The sequence below is a fragment of the Rhineura floridana genome, chromosome 17 (genome assembly GCF_030035675.1).
Source record: "Rhineura floridana isolate rRhiFlo1 chromosome 17, rRhiFlo1.hap2, whole genome shotgun sequence".
NCBI classification, from domain to species: domain Eukaryota; kingdom Metazoa; phylum Chordata; class Lepidosauria; order Squamata; family Rhineuridae; genus Rhineura; species Rhineura floridana.
This window is the reverse complement of record NC_084496.1, coordinates 1,269,905-1,286,929: the sequence shown is the minus strand read 5'-3', so window position 1 is coordinate 1,286,929 and position 17,025 is coordinate 1,269,905. Positions and strand designations below refer to the sequence as shown.

General features: G+C 46.8%; 1 protein-coding gene across 3 annotated transcripts in view; it reads left to right on the top strand.

Moving 5' to 3' along the window:
* Positions 1–17,025, top strand: part of PRKCB (protein kinase C beta) — a 172,872-nt gene that overhangs the window by 60,640 nt on the left and 95,207 nt on the right. For all 3 annotated transcript variants that reach the window (XM_061599213.1, XM_061599211.1, XM_061599214.1), the window contains exon 3: positions 5,904–5,986. In XM_061599213.1, the coding sequence (XP_061455197.1) occupies positions 5,904–5,986 (83 nt within the window). The remainder of the gene's footprint in view (positions 1–5,903; positions 5,987–17,025) is intronic.

Genomic DNA, 17,025 nt, shown 5'->3' with positions numbered 1-17,025 from the left:
TATCCTCTGATACGGAGGATGGGACCTTTGTTGTACCACTGCCTCCCCAGCCACACAGAAGCCAAAGACTACAAAATAAGGAAAGGATCCTCTCTCTAGGGACAGAGCCTCCCACAATCCATCTGATCCATTGGCTCCAACTCCCTGCAGAGGCAGCATCTCCCTGCAGTTGTCCAAGGTCCTGTTCTTGCCTTTGCCTGCTTCCCTTGGGAGTCTCAGGCTTTAGTCTCTTTAGTTTAGGCTCTTTTGGGTAGTGTGGCTGCTGGACTTACACAGAACACGCAATGAGGCAATGTCAGAAGGTGACCCAAATGCGTCCTTCAATTGACTTGACTTCCCTTGAGTTCTGAGATGCATCAGAGGGAATGTTAATGCCAGGAGTCATTAATGTCCCTGTTTTGAAAGATGTGTTGAACAGCAACTGTCACCAAGTAGGTGTTGCACATTTTAAAAAAAGATGCATTGTTTTAACAAAAAAATTGCATTTGTGATGGATTGATGTAGGAACTTTTCTTATGAAACCTGGATTTGTTTAAGAAAGCACTCTTATTTTCTTCTTTTTAATTACTAGGGCTGTGCATGACTCCCCCAAAGTGATTTGGGATCTGGTTCAGGGATTTGAATTGGCCCCGACCAGACCCAGCAAGATCTAGAGTGGCCTGATTTGACCTCCAGATTCAGATCACTGTTTGGAAATTACAAATCTTCACAAATCACATTGATTTGCATTGGGAAACCAAAACAGCCTTAACTTTTTTGCATTGCTGCATTTTAAGACTTCATCATTACCCCCCCCCAGCACTGTGATTGGAGGATGTGATTCTAGACCTGGATTGGAAGCTAGAGCTCCCAATGACCAAAGTCCAGCTCCCTGCCTCCCTTTCCCCCTCCCCCTCTCCCTCCCCTGGCATTCTCTTTATACTATGGTGGTGTAATTAATAATTGCAACACTTGGGAGACAGTCTTTAGAGAGATTTTTTTTTAATTTGGCTTTAGAGAGACTGTATTTTTAGTTCTGGATTGGCACAAATAGTTACAAATCAATTTGGGTGTGCCCAACCTGCTCTGTAGCAATTTGTAGCAGCTTCAACCTGATCCAGATTTAGCAAAAATTGGCCCAATTTGGTTTGAGATTTGGATAAATTGCTTGCACAACCCTATTAATTAATTACACAACCCTATTAATGGAAGTTTGAGGTACTCAGAATTTATTCTAATTGTTGTTGTTGTTATTTCCTGCCCTTCCTCCTAATATGAGTGCTATTGGGAGTTTATGAGGGAAGAAGCTTGGAAATGTTGGCCAAAGGAAGATTTTTGGCTAGTTTCTGGAAGACCTAGTTATCACTGGTTATGCAAATAGGAATAAAACAGTAACCATAGATGACACTGGTAGAACCAGCTCAAGAGACTTCCTAAAACAGGAGTGGGTAACCTGTGGCTCTTCAGATGTTGCTCCAGTTTCCATCAGTCCTGAGCATTGGCCTTGCCGGCTGGGGCTAAACTGATTTGGAGTCCAGCAGCTTTTGGAAGGCCACTGTTTCCCCCATCGCTGTGCCAAGAGATCATAGCAGAACTACAACTGACGAACTTGCCTCCCAAAATAAAACCATTTGGGGCAACTTCCAAAAATGCAAAAAAGAGAGGGTGTCTGGTTGGCCTCTCTGGGCAGAGAGAGAGAAGTGACTGCTACAGCAAACTTGTGCTCCATTTTTCTAGCTGCTGGGGGGGATGGGAGAGGCAGGGGGAAATGAAACTCTTTCTGTAAGAGCTGGGGGCCCCTGTGGAGAACTGGATGCCCTAAAATGAATCCTGCAACTGCAGGGAGTCGTCTTGCTGAAGCCCAGAACGTCCAGCACAACAAGTTGCTGCATCGCTTTCCTTTATGTGAAGTGCCCTGGAGACTCGGGGCCTTTTTGTGTTGTGCAGCGATGAGGACCCTTGGCCTGGGGCCCTGAACATGGTCCTCCAGGTCTCTCCGTCTGGCCTGCAGGACTCCCCCCAGGCCGCACCCACTCACTAGCCTTGCTTTGCCACCCTCTGAGAGTTTCTGCCTGGCTGGACTGTGCCTTTGAACTCTGATCATGCCTTTTGCTTGCTTGGATGGAGGACAGAGTTGTGTATATAAATTGACATGTGTTGCTCCACCCACTTTTGCATCTAGCCCTTCCCACCTCTGGCATGCGGCCTCTGGAAGATTGCCTAGAAACGAATGTGGCCCTCAGGCTGAAAAGTGTTCTGCACCCCAGCCATTCACACTTCCTCTGTTGGGTCCTTCCTGCTGCTGTCTCCATTTCCTTTGTGTTTCCTGCGCTCGTGCCTCTGTTTGACCAGCCCTGCACTCCTTCAATACACCTGGGCTGAGTTCCAGGCAGCTGGTGAGAGCAGGAAGCCACACCACTTTGGCACCTCTCCTGGAGTCATCACAACACCACATTTATTATTATTATTAGTTGTTGTTGTTTATTTACAGAGACATGTATATCTGCTGGGCAGTTGGAGAGCAAGCAGGAAATGCTTGCCCTGCAGCAACATTGCTCTGAAAAAGCAATGACAGTTCCTGAAGCTGTCCTCAAAACTCCTCACTGTGGACAGATTCAAAGTGGCCTGCATTGAGCGAGCTCGTGCCAGCTCTTGAAGGCTTTGCTGGGCTTGGTGTTCTGCAGTAGAGATAAAACAGATTTTGACGTAAGCATGTGAGAAGTAGGCCTGGCCTTGAAGCCACTCTTGCTGGTCTTTTCAGAGAACTTGTCACAGGCGTCCTTTAGAAAAGATCCCCAACAGAAGTGCTTCTAAGCCACTCCTTGGAAGTTTGGACTAAAACCTGGAGTGGATTCCACTGCCCCACTGACTTGCAGCCACCACTGCCAGCAAGATGCCTTTGGGAAGCCCTCAAGAAGGACTGAGCACAACAGTGCTTTCCCTCCTTATGATTCCCATGTTTCAGAAATGACGTGCATAGATTTTCTTGGGCTGCAGGCGATGGGCCAAAAACTCACATTTTACTATTGGATCTCATTTATAAATGAAATGACTTCTTTCCACAACAATCTATGTTATGGATAGAACAATCTGTGTTCCCATTGATTGCTGAAAAGGCCAAACGCTACCAATCAATACTACATGGCCATTGCAATGGTGGTTCTGCTGCACATTCGCAGAAATGGGAAGCACCATTTCTTGGCTGGCAGCTAGATTGGACTGCAGTTCAGAGCCATGAGGGGCCGTCCCCACTCCCAGTGAGCTTTGATGATCTTTATGTGTTTGCCCTGCGTAACTGGAATTATTTTTTTAAATTCCATTTCTTAAATTGTGCATTTTTGCAGTCTATTTTGATATAGTTGAGATGTATTTTTAAAGACCCCTGAGATGCGAAAAGCATGCACTTTCTGATTTTGTACTGTGTAACATTTGGCACCTAATTATTTTTCTTCCTGGTAAATGAGAGCTGTAGGGTCCAGGATGCTACTGAAAGGTGTGAAGTGTGTGCATATATATTTAATGGCTTGCTGAATAATTAAACTTCAAAACAGAACCTCAAACGCAAGACTCAGGGAGAGGCTGTCATATCAAATAGGGGCTGGCTTGAACTCCAGCAGCAATCTTGATTTCTGCTCCATTCTTATGGCTAGTATTGGCCTTGCCACTGCTCCCTGAGCAACTGGGCCTTTTCCAAAAGGCAGCATGGCCCATTTCCTTCTCCCTGTCCACAGGCCAATAGTGAAAGGAGGCAGCCTCTAAAATCTCTGTGCACACACTCTTGACTCTTAACATTTAAAGACGCTCTAGGTGGAAGGTAGAGATGGAGAAGCATGTCTTCTGGTCTGCATTTGGACCATTACACAGATTGGAATGTCATGATCCTTTGGATTTTCCCCTTCTCTGAATTTTGCGATAGTTATTGGTTAAAAAAATACACCAAAATGCATTTAAAATGTGTGGAAACGCATATATTGAGATAAAATTTAAATATGTATTTTGTCCAAAAGTATGTAATATAATTTTTGTACGGACTTTTTTTAAATTACAGATTAATATTTATGCATAAACACATCCACAGTTGACACAGAGTAGAAATAGTCCGATCCGACAATCCTAGCAGAAGGCAGATTGGGATTGACTGATAAGATCTTTGGGTGATTTGCAATGGATCACCAGGGCTTTCTGACTTCCAACTGTTTAACAATAGCAGCAGCAACTCTCCCCCTTTAAAACTTCGGGGAGTCGAAACCAGGATTGTATTGTTTTGTGACTGGGCTGTGACCTCAGTTCTAGTGCTGAAAACACATTCCTGGGCTGGGGGTGTGCTCAGAGGACCTCTTGTTCCTTAAATTATGCCCCCCACCCCACCCCCAACCTTGTCTTTTGCATCCAGCTGTGATTGGTGGACCTTGGGGTTCCAGTTAAAAAAAAAGTTCCCACAGGTTGGACGTCTGCTCACCCCAGCACTAGGGAAATGTAGTGTGGTATGGGGGGAAATAACACATCTAGGTTTTGGGGTGGGGGGTTGAGCCTGGCTAAAGCAATCTTCTTCCACGTTCTTCTTCTTCTTGGCAGGGTCCCTGAGAGACGTACTGGGCCCTATTGGTTCTTGTGGCCTCTCCACCCCCACCCCCCTGGAGGGGAGAGTGTGACCACTGCGCTCAGGTCGTGCTGGTGCACTCCCCTTTGGGGCATCTGCTTGGCCACTGGGAGAAACAGGACACTGGATGAGATGGGCCCCCTTTGGCCTGGTCCAGCACGGCAGGGCTCTTCTGATGCTTTTATGCAGCCCTGATGTGCAAGGCTGTCCCAAAGCATTTTGGTGCCTCGTGGGGAATGCAAATGATGTTATGCTCCTGCATATTCTCTTGCACAGCAAGCCACCACTGAAATGAATCTGAGCTGCTCAAGAGCTCTGCTCTGCTCTGTTTCCTCCACTCTGCCACCCAGTGTGCAGCAGCTGCGAAAAAGGCAAATCCCATATTCGAGATCATTAGGCAAGGAATCAAAAATATAACTGCTGATTTCATAATGCCATTACACAAATCTGTGGTGTGGCCGCACTGCGAGTGCTCTGTATAGTTTTGGCTGCCAGATCTCAGGAAGGATACCGCAGAGCTGGAAACGCTTCCGAAAAGGGCAACCAGAATGGTCAAGGGGGGTGTAGCAACTCGTCAGTGAGGAAAGGTTACAGCATTTGGGGCTTTAGAAAAGAAAGGCTTGGAAAGGGGGGGAGGGACAGAGGTGTATAAAAGATGCAAAGTGGAGGGAGAAGCATTTTTCTTCCACCCTTATACTAGAACCCACTGGGGTTGTCCAATGAAGCTGAATGCTAGAAGATTCGGGACACTCAAAAGGAAGGACTCCTTTTTTCACTCTTGCTGATTCTGTTGTTGCAAGGCTGAACCTGGGGTTGCTTGTTGGTGCTAGGCTTAGAGGTGTGAAGGCCAGAAGAAGAAAAAGGGTGAAACCCTCCCTTCCCCCCCCCATTTTTTTGGTCCCCCCCCCCCTGGCCTTCACATCTCTAGTTAGGCTCAAATGAATCTGCTAAACCATCTTATTCATTGCAGGCCAGAGCCTTGTTGCCATTTGTGGCTTCTACGTGACTTCTTAACTTTTGTTTGCAAATGACTAGCCTTTCAACATCTTGCTTGAAAAGCAAAACAACTGATGAATAAACCCACAAAGTACCCATTAATTACAAATTCTGTTTTTTTGTTTGAAAAAGAATGGGAAACAAATTAGTTGTGTCTTACAAAGCCACGCTAAGTGCAAAACAAAAATCTGGCTTGTTGAGGGCCGTAAGCCCTGAACTGGCAGGAGTCACGTGGAGCTGCCTCAAGTATTTCCTGAGATGGATTAAAGCCCCCCCCCTTTGTGAGCTCTCAATTAACCGGTGCTTTCTCCTTGCTTTCTCCTTGCAGTCTGTTGCTTCGTGGTCCACAAGAGGTGCCATGAATTTGTTACCTTCTCCTGCCCTGGAGCAGATAAGGGCCCAGCCTCAGATGTAAGTTTGATTTGTTTTGTTTTCATATGCCTTCAAGTCCTCAACGTCCTCCTTTCTCGAGGTGGAGAGAGGTGTAGCGTTTGAAAGCAGCGATGGCAGGTTGGCAAAGGGCTGTGACAAAAATTTATTCTGCGTTTCCCACCAGCACTTCCCATCCCCTTGACCACTCTCCATCAATTCATGAGAAAAGTACCTGCATCCAAAATCTACCAAAGAAGAGAGAAAATACCAGTGAATGTTCATGGCTGGGGTGCCAGGATTTTTGTTGTGCTTACATTCCTTTTGAGGTGGCCAAGGGGTGTTTGTGAATGTTTCATTCAGCAAATAATCTCTGATAGACTACATTCTATTCAGAGGAAGGGCGGGATTAAATCAAATAATAAATAATAAAATAATTAAAATTCTGCAGCCCTCCTGGGTGCCCCGCTTTATTGAAGACCTAATGATGTCCTCAGCTGGGACTTTCTGTAAGTGCAGGAAGCCGGGAGGTTGTCTTCCCCCAGGCTTCAGTGGAATTGCCTGACATCTAGTGTTACTATTTTAAGTGACATCTTTTTGCTTTTAAAGAAATCAGTGTGGAAAGATTTTTTGAAGGTAAAAGAAAGGATTTTCCCTAAAAACAAAGTTAGTGCATGCACTAGTATCCACATTCTCTGTCTTCAATTAAATCCCAGGGGAAGACGTCATAAGGTAACCCCTTCCATGGGGTCAGGAAGTGTGGGAAGCCAGGGCTGCTGCAGAGCCCTGGAGAAAGCAAAACACCCCCCATCAACCTTGGCTGCCTCACTACGATATGGTAGGCTCAACCAGAACTCACCAAAATTATAATGAAATTCTAAAGAGATTTTATTGAAGTGCCCTACAAATGAGGCAGGAGAACAGAAACCTTTTTTTCGGAGTTCGAGGAGAAAACTTCCTAGAAATCAGAGCACAGCACCAGTTTGGAAATACTCTCTTTGTTAGCCATGCCAGAAATAAAAAAAAACCCTATCCTGTGACATTCTCTTAAAAACCATTTCTGCAGACTTCTCAGTGTGATTCAGTTTGGACGGGGAAAACCAGCTGTGGAGAGCAAGTATGGGGTAGCGCCTGTGACTTCACCAACTCACACACACACCCTCTAGATCAGATTTGTAGCTACTTTTTGTGAATGTTCAGATAAGCTGAATGGTCAATGAATACACATCTAAACATTTAAAAAAAACTAGGGCACCTCACCTGAAACATAAGGAGGGGAGAGGAAACAGGAGCAGCCTGTGCGGCCAAGGCAGACACCCCCCCGTTAAAATGCCACATCTCTCTTCCCCCAAGATCTCGGTTTTGTTGGTCTGTCCAGAGGATCTGAGCTGAGATGCTCCACTTTGTTTTCCCTCTGGGAAGTCTACCATTCTAGGGCCCAGGAGGACAACAGCATCGTCCTTGGACATCTTCTTTGGGCAATTTACCTTGGGCATGGCTGGCAATTTGCCTTCACCATGGAAACGGGCTAATGTCGAGCACTGCAGGGTGATGGATTTTGAGATGCCGCTGAATCTCCTTGCTCCCACAGCTGCTCTTGTTAAGCTGCCTTTCCACGATGAGTAGACCAAAATACACTCTCTGGAGAGTGGCCTGTCTATTCAGGAGTCTGTCAGATTTAGTGTCTCTGTGCTTTTCTTTCTTTCTTAAACTTCAAAAGAGCTCTGACTCTTGCCTTAGGGCAGCCCTCCCCCAAGCTGGTGCCCTCCAGATGTTTTGCACAACTCCTCCCATCAGCCTCAGCCAGTGCAGCTGTATAATGGCGGGATTGATGGGAATTGTAGGCCAAAGCGGCTGGAGGGCACCAGCTTGAAGAAAGTTACTTTCGATTGTGAACTTGCAGGCAGGGCTTCTGTCGTTGTGCTTAATTTTTGGACAACAATTTTAGGTGCTGTATTGATAATAACATCTTACCCCTTATATACCCAGTCGATCACTGTGCTCTGCAGGTGAGGGCCTCCTGAAGATACTATCTTATCAGGAGGTCCGTTCTGCACAATATAGGAAATGGACCTTTAGTGTGGCGGCACCTAGCCTGTGCAATTCCCTCCTCTTAAATATTAGACATGCACCATCTCTGCTATCTTTTCGGCGCCTTTTGAAGACTTTCCTCTTTCAACAAGCCTTTTAAGTTGAGACCTATCCCAGTGTGCGTCTGTGTTAGAATTGCTTTTAATATGTTTTTTTAATAATATGTTTTAACCCTTTTTTTTAAAAAAATATGTTTTTAAAGCTTTTAAAAAAATGTTTCTAACATTTTGTTTTAATGTATTTTAAGGTATTTTTATGATGTTTGAAAGTGTTTGTAGCATTTCTGTTTGCCTCCCTGGGCGCCTGCTGGGAGGAAGGGTGGGATATAAATCAAATAATAAAATCAAATAATAAATAAATAAATAACAAAAAATAACTATTTAATGAAAAATACCAATTAGGCACATACACAAGAGCTTCCTGGTGGATCAGGCCCTGTGTCTTCACAGATCCTTCTACTAAATCTTTTCCAGCTTAAAGTGCCCAATTGGCTGAAGGCAGCTGAGCTAGGAATGAATCATTTTTAATTATTTTGCTTTTACGACAGTGTCCTAACATCCTAATAGTGCCTTTGGCTATTTTTGTTCCAGTGATCTTATACAGAACTCTTGCACCTTGGAAGGGTCCCCATCATGCTTGGGAAAAGACTTCATAGTTGGGCCATTTTGCATCCTTCCCAAACATTATCAGTCCTGAAATAGGCAGCCTCTGTTGAGCAAACACTGTCAGTGAAATGAACTGCACTGTAAGACAGAGTGATTAAAATGTACCCGTTAATGCTCCTTTATTTCACTCATTCTGTTGCATTCAGAGTTTTCCTCCTGGGGCCGGCCCTACCATTAGGCAGAGTAAGGCAGCCAGCCCAGGCAGCAGATGCTGGTGGGGGCCTGTGATGTGGCAGCGGACAGAGCTGTGGGTGCAGTAAGGCCTACCCTGCATCCCCTAGGCTAGACTGCTGATGCCCACAGGTGTGGTGGAAGTTGCAATCCTGTTGTCAGAGTTGAAGGAAGATGTGACTGCCTGCCCGGTTAGGAAGCTGCCTTGTGCTAAATCAGGCCATTGGTCTGTCTACTTCTGTATTGCCTGCACTGGCTGGCAGCATCTCTCCAGGGTTCCAGGCAGGGAGTCTTTTCCATCCCTACCTGGAGATGCAGCTGGGGATTGAACCTTCTACATGCAAAACAGGGGCTCTGCCCCTGAGCTGCAGCCCCTTCCCCAGTGCTGAGTTCGCTTCAATATTTGGAATGGGGAGGAGCCATTTCATCCTTTGCCTCAAGTGAGACAAAATGCCGCCTGCTGGCTCTCCTTCCTGCCTGCGTCTCTTCTGCTCATACCCTTCCGCTCCTTGCACAAGTGAGATGAAGGCAAGCAGAACTTAAGCTGAGGTCTTTGAAGCTGATTTTAAAGTTGGATTGAATGTTAGTGTTTTTCACGTCTCAACATCTGTATTCGAACATTTCCAAAAGTGGACTGGAGTAATGATGAGAGACGCCAGCCGTGCCAAAGCTCTCTGTGTCTTCTGAGGAAACAGACTGCAGCCCACAAAAGCTTCTGCTGTGCATTTATTAGACTTTTAAGGCACCGCAAGGCTCTGTTGCTTCTTTGCCCCAGCAGACTAAGGCAGCTGCACTCTGGGTGCACAGCTGGAATAGTTCAGAAAAGACCTCCTTCTGGTGCCACAGTCACAAGGCCACTTTATCTACATGAATTACTTCCATTAGCTGTATCAGAGTTCTCAGGCAGTTCTCTTCCATTGAGATGGGACACTGTCTGAGAGCATTTGCCTGGGCAGTGGGAGCACCTCAGCCGGCCTGTGCAGGAGATGCTCCCAGCAGAATGTGCCCGATGGGATGGCAGGAAACCAGCAGTGAACAAGCCTGTCCTCAGGTCTGGAGGTTCCCCAGTTTGGAGCAGCAGGAGGGAGCTTCTGCCTAGGCGGCACTTCCAGACTCTGTTCAGCTCCTTTGTTTGCAAGTGAAGGAAGGTCCTTTTGGCCTGTCAAAAAACCCCAACAACCCTACCTGGGGGGGGGGGGGCAACGGTGCATCAACATGCAGCCTTTGCATGCTTTTGCCAAGCTGGGAGGGCGGGCATTTGGAGTTCAGAAGAGGAGCTTTCCTCTCCTATTTTTCCAAAGGTGGCAGTTCAGCTGCTCCAGAGATCCTTTGCCTCTGTGGGACAGGAATCCTTTTCTGCCTCCTCCCCCTTCACAGTTGGTACAAATCTGGAAATTAAGCTCTCGCACTCTCGTTCTCTTTTTTTAGAGCATTAAAAAAAGAGGAAAGAATGGAGCCTTTTCCAATTATCTTAAAAAATAAAACCCCACATTCCTCAGCCTTGTGGTCTCTTTTGATCTGTCTGTTCTGCTTCATGGCAGACTCCTTGAAGAGAACAGTCCCTCTTATCTTTGTGAGGTCTGTTCAGTGCCAGGCTCCTTTATCAAGGAGATAAAGCATAATTATACCAACTTGGCAATGTCTCTTTAAATATAAATTAGTTGCATCAAAGGGCAGTGAATGAAGTTGAGAACTTCAGGCAGGGCTTCCAGAAGAGCCTTGGGGCCGCTTCCTGCCTTTGGCTACATGGCTGGCTGAGAGATGGCTTGTGTGTGGTGTCATTCTGGGTGATATGTGCCAGGCTGTGGGTGGCACAATTATGTTTGTAGAAGATTTTGCACCTGAGGAAACAGAGTGCAGTGACAGCTGGTGGCTCCATGTCCGTGGGGCGGCAGAGTCCACTCTGGGTTTTAGTCTGAACTTTCAAGGGTTAGACAGCTCCGGGGCAGATTCCATTGCCCCACTGACACAGAGCCACCAGCCGCCCTGGCAGAATGGGCTGTCCAAAATACCAAAGTGTTGTAAACCAGAGAGGCATTTTGATGTTTTTACTCTCTCTGCACCTCCTTTCCTGAGGCTGGCAAAGCATTTGCTAGCATGCAGATGAGTAAAGCTTTGCCTGCCAGATGTCTGCCTGTGAGGCTGTTGTGAACAGTACAGGACCAGGTGCAGAGTAAAGGCAGCAGCCTGAGACGGCGTCAGTAACTCTAGGCTTTGTTCCAGGATCCTCAGGGTCCCAGAGCTGAAGCCTTGCCTTGTGAATTATGGGCACGCTCACGCCTGGGGGGGGGCTCTGAACTGGAGAACATGCCATCCAGGCCTAGATTCAGCCACAATTACCCACAGCCCTGGCTTGCTCCTGAGAGCCAGCGGCCGTTTTGGGTGATGCAAAGAGCCTTTCAAATGTGGCACGAGTGATATATTGGAGCCAGGAGGGGTTGGGAATAGGTATTTGGACAATTTTGAACTGGGAGCACAGTCAAGGCCCAAGTACTGGGGCTTTCGGAGGTTAGGCTGGGACACAGCGGACGATGCACCTCTTTAGGAAAGTGTCCCCAGATATGTATGAAGAGGAGTCCTGGCTACTGTGCTTTTGGTTCATGCCTGAGGATCTTGGTGTAGGCCTAGGACAGCCTTCTCCAACCTGGTGCCCTGCAGATGTTTGAACTGCAACTCCCATCAGCCTCAGCCAGCATGGCCGTATGGTGCTGGGGCGGATGGGAGTTGTAGTCTAAAACTACTGGAGGACCAAAGCTTGGGGAAGGCTGATGTGGGAACTTCCAGGCACTTGCCACAGACAAAGCCATGCACCATTTATTTGGTAGAAAAAGTGAAGTTAATATGAGCAGATGGTGCTTGTTGGAGATGCACAAACTGAGTTGTGGCACAACGTAGACACAGACGTTCATCACTGGTGGCGGTTGGGATTTACTGGATGGCCTGAACTCCATGCCAAAGAAAAGAGAGTGGGCACTCTCCACCATTGCTTATGCTGCATGTCCTTAAGCAGGCTCTGACATTGTCTCTGCCCAGCTGCTGAAGTTGCCGTGGCCTTGGGTGTTTTGGAAGAGAGGAGCGCAAGAACCTCTGAGCACAGTGGAGGCTGGGGACTTCGATGTCAGCAGGGGCAGTGGAATATGCTTTCAGCACATTGGACAGCTCCTTGAACATTTGAGCTAAAACCCGGAATGGATTCCCTGCCCCCGCTGACATAGGAACCTCCAGCCTTCTCTGTCTGGGGGAATCCTGAACTCTTGGGGTGAGCAAGTGGCTTGCTTTTAAATGCAGGATTGAATGCATAAGAAAAGCTGGTCCTTGTAGCATTCCCTGGTGAAGCATCTCATTTCAAGCACTTTGCTTTGAGGGAGACATGTATGCCCTGCTGCTTGCTCTAAAAAAGGAATGGGGTCCATTGATGATTTCATGCTTGAAAGCCCTTGAGGAGTCATTTCGAGTGTTCATAAGGATGCTCGGAGGGTCCACTTCCCTCCTCCAACGCTACCAGCCCCAAGGGGAAACCACTCAGCCTGGGGTAGCGGGAAATGGGGCCACCTCCCTCAAGGATGGGAGAGGTCATTGGCCTTCTCTTCCCCCGTGCCATGGCCCTGGAATATAACAGTGACCAGGACGCCAAGTCAGAGGCTACAGACACTGGGCCTGGTGCTGTTGATTTGGGAGGCTGGCTGGCTGGCAGGGGCCCACTGAATCAAAAGCCACAGTACCAGGGCCCCTAGAACAAGAGCCAGGACCTTCACAGGTGCCTTCCCCTGGGCCTGAGGAGCCAAGTGCCTCCCATAGTATCTTGCCAGTCCAAAGGTATGGGGAGCGCATAAGGGAGGCAGCCACAGAAGGCAGGAGATGTGCCTGTCTTCAGGTCAGAGTGCTGGCCGTGTAAGGACTCTGCTTCTACTAGGAGAGAAGAACTGGAGGCAGAGTCTCAAAAGGCCTCACCCTTGTCAAAATGAGTTGCTCACTCAGAGCTCTCCATGGTCCTGAAACACCTGGCCTGCTTTGCTGCCTTGCCCAGTTGGGCTCTTCTGTGGGACCAAAAAGCAAGGGACCCCCTTGGCATCACAGCAAATAAGTCTCTAGTGCTGTCACTCCATAAGAGTTCAGCCCCCATGATTCCCAGAGGGAATCAGTCCCTTTACAGACAGTCATGGGGGAAAGAAACCATCACGGCCCCCTGCCAACCTGTCCTGGTTCCTCAAGGTGAGCATTCCCCCTCCCCCTTCCTCTTAGGGGGAGAGGAAGAGGGGAGCTATGCACGGCAAATTACGTTAGGAGGCCAGCTCATAGGAGGCTCTGCCTGCCTTGATGATGCTTGCAAGAAGGGTTCTTGGATCATTCCTCCCAATGGGAAGCCCACAAGCAGGACCGGAGCACAGCTGTCCCCACCTACGGTTCCCAGGAACTGCTGCTGACACTGGAGGTAGCACATTTAGCCATCGTGGCTAGCAGGTCAGGCCAATTCAGAGCTTTTCTCCTCTGTCAATCAGATGAGTTGATGTCACACAGCTCTGTTCTCTTCTGTACTTGAAGGAGGTTCTTATTACCCTCAGTGCACGGTAGCTCCCTCAGCTGTGGCCAGTTTGAGGTTACATGGTCTCAGGTAAAGCTGCGGAGTCTAACCTTGAGGATAAATACTAAATCCCTCACCTGAAACTGTTGCTCAAGCACACAAACAGCTGCCTTTTGAACGCTGTGCAAACCTGTAGCTCTTTCAAAGCAGAGCAGCTTGGACAGGCTGCCACTTCCATTATGCCACCTGCAGGGTTCAGACCTTTTGAGAAACATTTTCCCTGATCTGGCATGTCAAAATCACTCTTTCAACATCCTTTCAAGTGGGAAGAAGGCAGGAAAGAACAGCCCCAGAGGCTGCCCTGCCTAGCAGCTAAAGGTTGACTTGGGGGGGGGGCTCAGGTGACATTTTGGAGCCAAGGAAAGCCCTGGGTCCATCCTAGGCCCAGACAGATGGCTGTGAAATCTGACCCAGAGAACCACTATTGTGTGTGTAGACAATGGTGCTTCACCATTGTTTTGCAAAAAGCTTTAATTAACTGAAGCCTGCATTATGCATTGCGGGGACATCAGAGTCTGAGCTAGGAGAAGGTTCAGTGCCTGAACTATAGAATGAAGGATGTAGAGGAATTAAGTTTTGCAGAGATAAATTTGGGAGAAGGTGATTTTTCAGGTGTCCTGGTCCCTTGTCTGTTAAAGGTTAAAAGCAGCACTTTAAATCAGGCTCACTAGCTGACTACCCAGTCCCAGTTAGCAATTTGGCACTCCTGTTTTGGACAAATGGAAGTTTCTGGGCTGTTTTCAAAGGCAGCCCCATGAAGAACACACTGCAGCAGCCTACATGGGAGGCTACCATCATGTTGGTAACTATGGCCAAGCTATCTCCATCCAGTTATTGCGCAGCTGGCATATCTGCTGAAGCTAGTAGATAGCACTTGAAGCCACAGAAGTCGCTTTGAGCTTTAGTGGCAATGCTGGATCAGTAAGCACCCCCAATCTGTGAGCCTGATCCTTTAGGACAGAGGTGAGAATCTCAGACCCTAGGGGATGAAAATGCAAGCTGAATGAATTTCTCCCAATCTCTCATCCTACGGAATAAGAATTGTGCACTCTGTAAAAAGTGACAGGGTTATTGAAATTAGAACAATCTGCAAATCTAATCAATGTGGCAATTTCTTTTTTCTTGTCATGGAGAGAATTACTGTCAGGCTTTTGAAATATTCCCAGGCTGGGTTGCAATATTTTCTGTGGCCTCCACTTCTGACAGTTTCTCTCTGGGGCTAAATATCTTGTCAACTTCAGTTTCAGTTTCTGTTGCAGAAGGGATTATTATGGGAAACAGGTTTCTCCAAAACGGGGATGTGGACATTTTGTTGTTTCCAAAGGGGATATAATATTTTGTTTTACTGCTTTCTCTTTGATGGGGACAGAGTGTAATATGAATGTTACCAGCATGTCTCATTTTTAATTCTGTTAACAATTGCTCTGCATTAATTGGCTTCCTGCTTTGTTATTCAATGAGGCATCCAAATTGGCTACCGTTCCGCAGCTGGATGGTGTGACTTTGTTTTCCCCAAACACACAGAATGTGCTCCAGGATGTTGGTGTTTCATGGGTGCAGAATGTCATATTGGGTGCCGTAGTGGTCACATAGAAGACCCCTTTCCACTTGCACCCCCTGTGCTTCCTGGTGCCTTGTAGAGAGCATGGATCACTTAATGACTTCTTTTCCTTGCTTTCCATTTGCTGCCTTGAAATGCCTGTGGGAGTCCCTTTGTGGCTGTTGATTCCAAGAAAAAGCTTTCATTAATTTTGTGGCCAGACCTACGCTGCCCATTTTAGGGGAGTGACCCTATAAGCTGGGCACCAGCAGTGTGCCTTCCTTGCCAGCACAGCTTCTCAAAGCCAGCTTAGGAGAACCTGAAAGGAGCCATGATTTGATTGCATGAATTGTTCCAGGTCTCCCTCCCGAGCAAGCTGCTCTCAGGATTTTGAAGGGAGCCCTGCTCGTGCCAGGTCTCTGACCCGTAGCATGGGCTTTGATGATTTCCAGAGTAGGGAGTAGCATTGCTTTCTTTTGCTTTGTTTGCATGAGGTCTGTGCAAATTCTTAACCATTTTCTAAGTTGGCACAGTCCATCCCCCACCCCAATAACAAAGCTCCCATATAAGAACCATAAGAGCCTGGTGGATCAGCCAAAGGCCCATCTAGGTCACATCCACATCATACATTTAAAGCACTCTTATATCTCTTTAACAGTCATGGCTTCCCCCAAGGAATCCTGGGAACATTAGTTTGCCCCTCACAGAGCTTCAGTTCCCAGCACTCTTAACAAACTAACATTCTCGGGATCCTTTGGGGGAACATTGCCCACCCCCAAACTAGTCAAGCAATTTGTCCCATAATATACTATGAGCAGGGTATTTTCAGGATGGTATTCACCAGTCTGGAGTACTTGTACCTCTTTTTTTGCTGCCTGTGCCAGCCATTTTGTGCTGGCACCCACAGTCCTTTTATCAATATATCAGTACTGGGCACCTCATTTTTTTTTTACCAAAAAAACACTGACTAGTAGTATAAGGTTATGAAGATTTGAAAGGAACCAGTATTGATCTTCATATTCTATTTCTTTTCTCTTGTCTCATCTATTTCTTTTTTAGAAACTACCTAGGTCCTTACTAAATCCCAAATGCTCAACTGCACAAAAACTTATTTCACACTTTACAATTGTTTTTACACTGCCCCAAACGTGTCTAGCTGCACATTAAAATAAATGTTGTCCCGAAGACTTTCTGCCTGCCTGCTGCATCTTGATGGATGGCTGCCCTTGGCATATATGCCTTTATCTGATCTTCATATCATTTGCCTTCACTGCTGAGGAGGCTTGTGGAAACTGGCCTCACACCATGAGCAATACGCAGAATCCATCCTGGAAGATCCCCCTAGAAAAACATAACAGATAAATGGTAATGCTGTACCCAGAATGTCTTATGCAGATGAGCAGATCTGCACGCATTCGCATTGTCTTGCTTCCAAAACGTACATCACCCCTCTTGATAGGCCAGGCTTAACATGCGCATGCACATCTCAGCTGTTCCCATGGGACCTGCACACTTCCATCCTCCTTTATTTATTTATTTATTATTTATTTAAAATATTTATACCCCACCCTATTTCCAAGGAACTCAGGGCGGCTTACAAATAAAAACCATAATCAATTAAAAACAAGCAATATACAGTTTAAAACAATTAAAAATAGATTAAATCAGTAAAAGTTAAAAAAAGACAATATTAGTTAAAAGCCCGTCTGAATAAAATAGTCTTAACCTGGGCATGAAAGGATGAAAGTGAGGCAGCCAGTCGAACCTCGCTAGGGAGGGAATTCCACAATCTAGGGGCAGCCACTGAAAAGGCCCTATTCTGTGTTTTTACAAAGCAAGCTTGTGAGAAAGATGGAATATTGAGCAGGGCCTCACCAGATGATCTCAAAACTCGGACAGGGTCATAGAGGGAGACACAATCTAACAGATAGCCTGGACCTAAGCCGTATAGGGCTTTATAGGTTAAAACCAGCACTTTGAATTGTGCTCGGAAACAGATTGGAAGCCAGTGGAGCTGGTACAACAGCGGGGT